Source organism: Myotis davidii, unplaced genomic scaffold (genome assembly GCF_000327345.1).
Source record: "Myotis davidii unplaced genomic scaffold, ASM32734v1 scaffold217, whole genome shotgun sequence".
NCBI lineage: Eukaryota > Metazoa > Chordata > Mammalia > Chiroptera > Vespertilionidae > Myotis > Myotis davidii.
In genome coordinates, this window is record NW_006290034.1 from 6,167,367 (window position 1) to 6,178,389 (window position 11,023).

The window sequence follows — 11,023 nt, forward strand, 5'->3', positions numbered from 1 at the left end:
TCTCCCTGCCCCAGCGCTCTGCTGGGTGGAAAGCAAGGGTAACTTCCTCTGTGCCTCCACATTGGACCGTGGGAGGTGACCACAACTGGCTGCAGTTCAATCACGGAGCTTTCCTGGAAACTGACGTCATAGAATTACTCTGCAGAGCCCTGGGTCATGGGACTGGGTGTGGCAACCTTGACTGTGGAGGGTGTGGGGTCTCCCAGGCGGTGGGGTTGGCAGGAGTGAAGGGGCGGGAGCTCAATAACTGGCCCATCGCAGTGAAGGAAGAAGGGGGGTGTTGGGGGGAGGTGGAGGAGGTGGGGGAGAGTGGCGCGGTCTCTGGGAAGAGTAATCAGGTTCTGTACTAGGCCTTGAGGGTTCGAAGGTAAATAAACCAGCTCCTACGCTCAAGGAGCTCCCATTCTAGTGACGGGAGGGATCATTACAAAGCAAGGTGCTCAGTACAATACCGGAGCTGCACAGTGTCACCCTGTGGGCGTGAGGGTTGGGCACGAAGAATCAGACAGAATCGGAGAAGGCTTCCTGGGAACGTGACAAGTGACCTGAGTCTCAGGGTGATTAACTGCTAACCAAATTGAGGGGTCAGAGAGAGAGAAAGGGGCAGTTCCAGGAAACCACGTCAGCCAAGCTAAGGAAGGAAGGGTAGTGACAAATAGTCAATGTCACTTGTTACGTTTTAAAGTATAAGACAGGGACTGTTGCCACAAGTTTGGAGAGATGGGCAGGTGCAAGTTAGCAAGGGCCTTTGACACATGTATACGTGCTGAAACCGTCCCTACAGTCAAGATGACAGGCGTCACTCGCCAAGGGATATGTGTGGTCTTTTGCAACCCTTTCTCTTGCCCTCCCTTACTCCACCCCCTCTTTACCTCCACCTCCCAAGCAATTTATCGTCTGCTCATTGTTGCTATAGGTTAGTTTCCATTTTCTAAAATTTGATGTAATTGGAACCATCGAGTATGTATTTTTTATGTCAAGCTTCTTTCACTCGCCATAATTATTTTTGAGTTCATCTCTGCAGTAGCATGTGTTGGCAGTTCGTTCTTTCTTATTTCCGAGTAGTTTACCATGATATAGTTGTACCGCGGTTTATTTACCCCCTCACCTACTGATGGACCTTCGGATTGTTTCCAGATTTGGGCTATTACAAATAAAGCTGCTAGAAACATTTCTGTACAAGTCTTTGTGTGGGCGTATGTGTTCATTTGTCTTGGGTAAAGACCGTGGGTCGGATGGCTAGGTCATCTGATAAGAGTTATGTTTCACTTTTTACTAAACTGGCCAACGGTTTTTCAAAGTGGATGTACCCTTTTCCATTCTCACCCACAGCGCGCTGAGTCCCAGTCCCACCACATCCTCATCCACCCTTGGTACGCTGGGCTGTTTTTCTTTTCTCTTCTCTTAGTCATTCTAGGAGGTGGGCCCTGGTACCTCACTGTGGTTTTAATTTACATTTCCTGCATGACTACTGGAGTAGAGTGCTTTGTCATTTACTTATTTGCCATCTGCGTATCTTTGGTGAAGTATCTGTTCAGCTCTTTAGCCCATTTTTAAATGGCATTGTTTGCTTTCTTGCCATTGAGGTTTTGTTTTATTTTTAATTTTTTTCTTTATTGATTAAGGTATTACCTGTGGTTGCCCCATTAACACTGAGAGAAATTAGAAATTGTGTGTCTGGATCTCTACAGTTGAAGACTAGACTTTGAACACTGACGTTCTCATCAAGGAAAACTAAAAACAAAACATCTATTTTTTAAAAGTTCAAGTTTTTGCCTGGTCAGCGTGGCTCAGTGGTTGAACGTTGACCTATGAACCAGGAGGTCATGGTTCAATTCCCTGCTGGGGCATATGCCTGGGTTTTGGACTTGATCCCGGTAGGGGGCGTGCAGGAGGCAGCCAATCAATGATTCTCTCTCATCATTGATGTTTCTCTCTCTCTCCCTCTCCCTTCTTCTGAAATCAATAAAAATACATATTTTTTAAAAGTTTCCATTTTCATTGCTGCCTTCTTTCATTGTTCCACTGGACAGTTGTTGGCCAGTTTTAGCTCTGCTGTACGATTGACAGCTCCTGGAGGGTAGCGACTGCTTGGTTACAGTTGCTTCTCCCACAGCATCTTAGAACAAAAAACACAATCAATGTCTTCAGTAAAAGAATAAATGAGGCATAAGTATGTTCCCCCACTTCCATGTGAAGAGGTATGTAGATTACATGTAGTGTATAGGTGCAGCTCAGGGCACTTAAGGGACTGGCTGATCAAGGCACCAGCCATGTCCACAGCTAACTGACCAGCCTTGCCCTGACCTTGACGCTGCCTCAGGCACTAGTCCCTGAGCACTGGGACACTATATCACTGTGACCTGCCCTCCTGGCTCTATTGCTTACTCCTACCGTGCTTAATTCAATGTTAAGCATCCTCAGCTTGATGAATTGAAGCAAAAGTGAGTGTCCAATAGGAGCCAATTGGTACCTGAGTTCAGAGACTAAGAGAGCAGGAAGTTTGGGGAAACTTTCCAGAGAAGAGTCACAGCTCCAACCCAAGGTAATGCTAGAGATCCTTGGACTGAATATTTGTGCCCGCTGATCTTTGGAACCAACTTGCAGAACCAGGTCACTTACATTGTCTTTATCGCCTTCTCCTTTTTAGTGCAAGAATATCCCAGGATGGGCATGAGCAGCTTGAAATTGCTGAAGTATGTCCTGTTTTTCTTCAACTTGCTCTTTTGGGTAAGTGAGCCTCTTCTGAGCATGGCTGAGCTCGCCTCTGCCCAGGTATGCTCTACCTCTCTCCCCTCTGCTGAAGAGCGTTGTGTGGAGTGAATTCACGCACGCCTGCGTCATGTGCGGTCTGCCTAGCCTACGAAGAAGGGAATGACACTCTCCTCCCCTCTTGGCATCCTGCCACAGTATAATTGAAAGGTATCAATTGAAGGGGATGGTGCTATTTCTCTGGGGACTTTAGGTTATTCCAACTCACTGCTGACATCTATGGGTAAGAAACCAGAGACTCTACACTGTGTATTGAGTGCCTCTTTTTTCCTAGATGTTATTTGTCCCCTGGACATCTTAGAAGAGCTGATTGAAAGGAAAGCTCTGGGGAGGTTTCACTGTACCACACTGAGCCAATGAATTTCAGATATGAGTTGGTACTCATGTTTCTATGAGAACATTCGTAGAAGTTGGCTTCTCCAGTTTTCTGCCTCGCAAGATGAACTTCTGCGACAGGGCCTCCACTCGACATGGTTGTGGTTTCCAAAGGGAAGACCATGTGTAAGCAGCTGAGGGGCGAGGAATAGGAATCTGAAGCCTGAAAATACTGTGCTACTCACAGGAGTGAGCTTCCCCTGGTGTCTGATATGGGTAGGAGGAGGCCTGAGTGGGACCTCACAGGAAGAAGCTGGGACCACCCCTTTTCTAGGGGAAAGAGGTTGTTCATCAGAGTCCTGATGAAGCCCATGGAAAAAGGTGATTCTAGTCTCAAGTAAATGAGAATATGAGGAGATCCCCAAGGACCATGTTTTATCTCAGACTGCTGTGGCATCCTTCCTTTCAGTTCTGCGGCTGCTGCATCTTGGGCTTTGGGATCTACTTCCTGGTCCACAACAACTTCGGGGCCCTCTTCCACAACCTCCCCTCCCTCACGCTGGGCAACGTGCTTGTCATCGTGGGCTCCATCATCATGGTGGTTGCTTTCCTGGGGTGCATGGGCTCCATCAAGGAGAACAAGTGCCTGCTTATGTCGGTGAGTCTCTCGCAGGAGAGGTGGTGCCCTAAGTGTGTGTGTGTGGGGGGGGAGCTTCATGACTTAAGTCCCAGGCAAGATGTGTATTGGCAGCTCTCCTATGGGCACAGGGAAATCAGCAGAGCAGGAGATTGGCATCTCAGAAGCATAAGGTTGGCACCTGCCTAAATCCTCCTGGCATCAGTCTATATTTTCAGAGTCACTAACTAATGGAAAATCTATTCGCTAGATTCTTCTCAGTGCTGTGACTCTCCTAAATAGGTAGCGATGCTTCCCAATCTCCTGTCTGCACAGGATACGCCACAGCGAGAGTGACCTGGTTTAGGCGAGGGCCTAGGCTGCAGCCACTGAGGTCTACTGTGAGGGATAGCAGAGCTTCCAGTTGGCCCCGGCTGCTAACTATCCAGAGGAGCACCTTTAAGCTTAGGTCTCACCTCGAAGCGCTCGGAAGGAAGAGCTCCCCGTTTCTCTTGTGTGCCCAGATCAGAGCTTGGTCTGGTTCCCAGTCACTTAACGAAGAATCAGTCATTTGGTTCATCTTCTTTCCATTATGGGTCAGGTCTGAAACGAGTCCAGAGAGAGAATAAGAAAGTCCCAGTTCTCAGATAGTTCCCGGACTACTGGCAAAAGGTGGAACATAACAGGCATGGGGAAAGGTTTTAAGTAGTCAAGATTCATGTTGGGGTAAAAAGATAAAGGAAAGGGAATAAGTGACAGTGTGAATGTGATTAACACAAAGGGAATCGGCATCCAAAGTTGGAGATAAATATGAATTAGAACCATGATGGCAGGTTCTAATTCATATTCTCCCCATCTGTACACATAGCCCTGCTCTTGCAGAAGGGACCAGGGCCCAGACTCTAAAGACACTGTGTGGATAGGCTAATGCCAAAATGGTTTCATTGACTCGACCAATGGTATTGCATACACATTTTGCACATGGAGCTCGGGACACACATGGGAAGGGAACAACAAAGAGGACAGCTGATCTGCCCTCTAGCGACTTGGAATCTAGTTGTGGGAAAAGAATACATTTTCCTCACAAGACAAGAGGGGGCTGGTGAAGGCCCAACAGGCAGGAACAAGAGCCTCCTGCACCTGTGCGGAGACGTGACTGGATGCTCCCAGGATGCAGTGGGAACAGGGGAAGAACTGGGCTCTGTGCTGAGAGCATGTCTCCGCTTTGCCCCAGTTCTTTGTCCTGCTGTTGATCATCCTCCTCGCTGAGGTGACCTTGGCCATCCTGCTCTTCGTGTATGAACAGAAGGTAAGTTATTCAGAGCGCCTTGTCCTGTTGCAGAGCATGGGGAGTGGGCCGTGGAGGAGAAGTTGGCACAAAACAAGTCCTACAATTAGAGGTAGAAGAAAGTGGAAGGATGGAGGAAAGAGATTAATTATAATTGGGGAGATGAAAAAACTTCATGAAGGAGACTGCATGTGTGTGGTTCTTTGAAGGATAAGAAGGAAGGAGAGTGGAAGTAAGTCTATCTTCCCCCAGCCTACTTTGCTCCATGGGTTGGCAATACAGAATGTGCCTGAGAGCCAAGCCTCTGAATGGCCTTTCCTCCTTTAAAAGGGTTCTGGAAGCACAAGTGACCGCTGTGCGCTTCCTCCTTCAGTGCCATCTCACCCTCAGCACTTCTTCCCATGCAAAAAAAATTATCCAGAACCTCCCCGCTCCCTTCTGTAGCTCTGAGGAGACCCTTTGGAAGGGAGGGGCAAATGGGACCGCTCAACTCTCCTAGAAATTCCTTGTTCCTTGAACTCACCTGCTTTTCACACTGTCTCCCTGCTGGCATGCGCCCTGTGCAGCTGAGTGATTCGGTGCGGGAGGGCCTGACTGACAGCATCCAGCGATATCACTCGGACAACAGCACCCGGGCGGCGTGGGACTCCATCCAGAAGTTTGTGAGTGCAGATGGGCCCCTCCCCGGCTCAACCCTGACTTCGTTCTCCAACCTCGGTCCCTGGAGGCTAAAAGGCACTTCCTTTCCTGGGAGTTTCAGAATCTAAGGTCCATTGCCCCTAGGGCAGGTCCAGAATATGCTTGCCAAGAATCACCTTGGTTCTTCCTTAAGTCATTTGGGTAATCTTATTTACGTTGTGGGTCATAACATAAAGAAGATTAATCGGGTTGTCTACAGTCTCTCTCTCTCATCCTTCACCAACTCAGATAGGCTCCTGGGTTAAGTCCTCCTAAGAAAGACCCAAACATGTCATACCAGATTAGTTTGCATCTTTTCCAAAATTTCCCTGAAAACAGAAATGATATAATACAAGAAATCTCTTTTGAGTTCCTAAGTAGCCCAAATCCTGCTTGATACCTAGCCCATCAGCACGCCATTCCTCATTCCCCCTCCCCATCCACGAATACCCACGTTAACTGCATCCCTGCCTTGGTGTGTTGGGGGACACAGAAGGGTGAGGGAGCCAGCCTGGCACTGGCATAGTCTGTGTCGCAGACACCACCACGGTGGCCACATGGGGCCGTGGTCCTGCTGTGCCTGCTCAGTGTGGAGAAGCAGCAGCACAGGAAGTAGAGCCAGACCAGGGCTGGGTGACCCTGAGGAAATCACTTAACCTCTCTGAGTCCCCAGTTCTTTATTTTTCAATTCGCTTTAGAAGTCTCTTTATTGGAGAGTTCTCTGGCATATCTAAAAATAAACAGAATAATAGCAAAATGGGTCTCTGGGTACATATCACCCAGCTTCAACAGTTAATATTTTGCCACTGTCTCAGCTAATCCCCTCTGCTTTTTTTTGCTAGAATATATTAAAGCAAATACTAGATGTTACATCATCTTACCCACTCAATATAAAGATAATAGTCTCTTTTTTTAAGAACTTAAATTTTTAGAGCAGTATTAGGTTTAAACAGAACAGAGAGGTACAGAGTTTTCCCATATACCCTCTGTCCCCACACATGCACTTCCCCCATTATCAACAGAATAATTCTTTTTTTTTAAACCAAGGATCAATCTACATTTACACATCTCTATCACCCATAGTCCATAGTCTACATTAGAGTTCACTCTGTCTTGTGCCTTCTGTGGGTATGGACAAATGTAAATGACATATGCCTGTCATTATAGTATCACACAGAGTAATTTCACTGCCCTGAAAATCCTCTGTGCTCCACCTGTTTATCTCTCCTCCTACTCCAGGGTGGGGAACCTTTTTTTCTGCCGAGGGCCATTGGATATTTATAACATCATTCATGGGCCATACAAAATTATCAACTTAAGAATTAGCTGCTGTATGTGGTCCAACATTTAATAAACTCACCCCTAATGCCTTGGCAGGGCCAGACCCAATGATTTCACAGGCTTCCTATGGCCCGCAGGCTGCACGTTCCCCACCCGTCCTACTCCCATCCTTGGCAACCACTGATCTTTCTACTGTCTCCATAGTTTGGCCTTTTCCAGAATGCATAGAGTTGGGATCATACAGTCGATAGTGTTTTCAAATTGGCTTCTGTCACTCAGTCATATGCATTTCGGGGTCCTCCATGTCTTCCCTTGGCTTGATAGTTCATTTCTTTTTAGTGCCGAATAATATTCCATTGTCTGGATACACCACAGCTTATTTACCCGTTCCCCTACTAAAGGACATCTTCATTGCTTCCAATGTCTGATTGTCTTACTGTCTGTGATCTCAAGACGGGTTGGTGGGTGTAGGTAGATCAGCCTGATCCCTCCATGATAGAGTCCCCTGTGTGTCTAATTTTCGATCTGTAAAGTGTGAATGAAGTAAACGTGCCCTCTCGACTTCGAGGAGTCTATGTGAATGCAACGGTACGATGGATTTGAAAGCGTTTTGTCTCGGGAGCTGTAGTAGTCAGGCCCACTCTGGATTTTCGGCTACACAGTCAGATATGAAGGGCCCACTTTTCTCCAAGGCCCTTGTTTTCATTCTGTTGACTTTCTAACAATCGTATCTTTGGGGGGCTTGGTTTTCAGCTGCAATGTTGTGGTGTAAATGGCACAAGTGATTGGACCAGCGGCCCACCAGCTACTTGCCCTAAAGATCCACAAGTTAAGGTAATTTGGGGCAATGTTTCTGTTATTGCCTCTTTAATAGAATGTTTAATTACCTTAGAAACTCCAGTCCTATGGGACCTAGTCCGCCCAGCCAGAAACAGGGAACCTTGAACAACATAGAGACCAGGGAGACAGCCCAGGTAACTAGACAAATGAGAAAACAAAACAACAAAAAACAAGCTCATTCAGACAAGAGACATCATGGAGAAGCGTGCTGCCCTACACTATTACCTTAGAGGGCGAAGTGTATGTGCTGGTGGCAGAGGATCATGTCTCGATTTCTCCTGAGCAAGAAGTGGGTCTCCTTATGGCTGAAAGTGAAATCTGTAAGGTTGGGGTAGAAAAGCTTCTCTCTCTACCACTTTCTCTGCCCTCCTTCCTTGGAGATGGCAGCATCCAGCCCCTTAAGTGAGATGATCATAGGGAAGGAGTGAGAGGTTGGGAGAGACAGAGTTGGCGCAACTGTTGAAACAACCTGCCCACTTGATTCGGACCTCCAGGCTAGGCCCAGAGAGGCAGCCAAAATCATCTTCCAGCTCAACCAAGTCCTTAAGGTCCTGTTACCCCAGGTTCCCCACTCTTGGGGTTGTTTGGAAATCTCTGGAATTTTTTAGGTGTCTGAAGACAGACTGGGACACCTACCAACCAGCGACTGCCCTGGAGCTTGGTCGGACCCTGATAGGTTTACCGGCTTTTGAGGCAGAAGCTGAAACGCAACCAATCCTAGCATTGCACTGCCTACATTTCCGTTTGTTCATTTCAAGTCAGCAGTAACTATTCAAAGAACATAAGGACATCTGTTGCTGACATACCTTTCAGGAGTTAGTTGAACTCATGTGTGAGGATTTAAGACTTATACTTAAGGTATCATTGTAATAATAACATCACCCAAAAAAAATCTTCAGTTCAATATTCTCTACTTTATGACTATATTTTTATATATAAAGAAAATAAAAATATAACACCTGGCTTAAGTCTCTTGGCATAAGGCAAAAGACAACTATCTTCCCAAATAAGCCTCTTGATAAAGTTGAATAATATAGTGGTATCATTTGTACTTGTAATTTTTTCTAGGGTTGCTACATAAAAGCAAAATTGTGGTTTCAGTCCAACTTCCTGTATATCGGCATCATCACTATCTGTGTCTGTGTGATCCAGGTAAGAGCTTAACCATAGGACTATTTTCAGGATTAAATGTGTTACGTCATACAAAGTTTTGAACAGTACCAGTTACATAGTATGTGCTCAATAAATGTGAGTTCCACAAGTCAAGGAGCAAATAATGTTATTAGCAATTTCAAGCAGACCAAAAATATGCTATAAGGGCTATCTGGTCAACTTATCCTTAAGAGGAAAGCTTGTGACAGACTTGAAAAAAATTGGCTTTATATGCTAAGCAGGAATTGATGATGAAAATTATAATTAATTTCCTTATTATTTCTCTGCTTAGTTTGACAAGGCAGGAATCAATTGGGGAGAGTTTTGTCTTCTTTTATATTATGTGATATTTCTACCATTTTTATACCCACGTGTTTTGGTTATGTCACAGATTAGCTAAGACTTAATCAAGGAGCTCAGAGAAAAACCAATTTTCTCTGCTTGGAAACCAAGGAGGATTAGAACATAGGGCAGTGATGGCGAACCTTTTGAGCTCGGCGTGTCAGCATTTTGAAAAACCCTAACTTAATTCTGGTGCCGTGTCACATATAGAAATTTTTTGATATTTGCAACCATAGTAAAACAAAGACTTATATTTTTGATATTTATTTTATATATTTAAATGCCATTTAACAAAGAAAAATCAACCAAAAAAATGAGTTCGTGTGTCACCTCTGACACCTGTGTCATAGGTTCGCCATCACTGGCATAGGGACTGGCATAGGGAGAGATGACTCGTTGCATGAGGCGCTGACTTGTGCAGAACATGCCTGTCCCAGCAGCAGGGCTTCTTAAAGTTCCTTAAAGACTTAAGGAGACAAGAGATGTCCCCAGACTCTATACTCCTGTCTTGCCAGCATCAGGCCCACTAGTCTCCCCACCGCCACTCTAAAGCTAAAGGAGACAACAGCTGAGAAGGAATTTAAAGTGATAGCAGGAAAGATGGTCTCAGTATAACGGATACTTTCTTTTACTTTGGGGCTGATGCCAGAGGTTGTGGGAGATGGCCTCTTCTGTTAAAGATCTCCTATTTTCCCAACTCTCCTTAGGTGTTGGGGATGTCCTTTGCGCTGACTCTGAACTGCCAGATTGATAAAACCAGCCAGGCCCTAGGGCTGTGACCTGCTACTGCCTTTGCCGAAAAGACTCGTTTCATCTCTGGAAATCCAAAACCACCTACAGCATGAAGGCCTAAATGGTCACCGCCCGGACTGGCATCATTGTCCCGCTCTCATCCCTTCCCTGTTTTGACCCCTTTCTCACACAGCCGGAGAAGAGGGTGTTGGGCAGGCATTTCCCATCTCTGGAAGCAGGATATCATTCACCCGCTCATGGTGGCAGCCATGCCACTCGACGTGGTGACACTAATACCTGAGCATTTTTCAGACACGAGAGACCAAGAGAACCTGTGGCACTAATGGCTCAAGATCAAAGGATGGGTCTAGGACTCGAATTTTTGCATCTTGTCATTGTCAGGTCTCTAAGTCTCTAAATCATGCCCAGAGTTCACTCCAAAGTCAAGAAAGACACAAGCTGAAGGGATGTCTGGGGCCAAACTTACTGGATCATTGTCTGTGGGCCTTGGCTACGGGAATGACAGAGTATTCTCTCTTCACAAACAGTGGGGTTTCATTTCAATTTCATATTCATTCATTCTGTCCTTCCAGAAGAAACTATGCAGTTATTCATATCCCGACTTCAGCCAATCTCTTAGCCTTAGATTTACATAACTGTGGAAGAACTCACCAGGACCAGTATCTCTGGGGGTTCAGATGATACTCACATTCAGAAGAGTTCTGATGTTTTTTCTTTATCACATAAGGTTTTGTTAATGAGCTATTTTAACTCTTTAATAAATAAAATAGCATATGATCTCAATCACTATGTTCCCATTCCTATATCTCAAATGCATGTTCCATGAATCATACTGATTGCCTTACCAGCAAGCCAGGAATACTAGTTATCTATTGCTGCATAACAAATTCCTACCTTCCCCTTTATCTAAGGAAAGTTTCCTGAGTACTATAAAGTTTAATATCTATTGAGGTCTTTCCAAGTATGAGACAATGTGCTGACAACTT

General features: G+C 45.7%; 1 protein-coding gene across 1 annotated transcript in view; it reads left to right on the plus strand.

Annotated features, from left to right (window-relative positions):
* The window catches only part of CD53 (CD53 molecule), a 17,222-nt gene extending 6,402 nt beyond the window's left edge, over positions 1–10,820 (plus strand). The window contains exons 2-8 of the mRNA XM_006762991.2: positions 2,651–2,730; positions 3,557–3,745; positions 4,938–5,012; positions 5,558–5,653; positions 7,704–7,784; positions 8,859–8,942; positions 9,992–10,820. Of these exons, the coding sequence (XP_006763054.1) occupies positions 2,668–2,730; positions 3,557–3,745; positions 4,938–5,012; positions 5,558–5,653; positions 7,704–7,784; positions 8,859–8,942; positions 9,992–10,063 (660 nt within the window). The 5' untranslated portion in view covers positions 2,651–2,667 and the 3' untranslated portion in view covers positions 10,064–10,820. The remainder of the gene's footprint in view (positions 1–2,650; positions 2,731–3,556; positions 3,746–4,937; positions 5,013–5,557; positions 5,654–7,703; positions 7,785–8,858; positions 8,943–9,991) is intronic.
* The last annotated feature ends 203 nt before the right edge of the window (positions 10,821–11,023 follow it).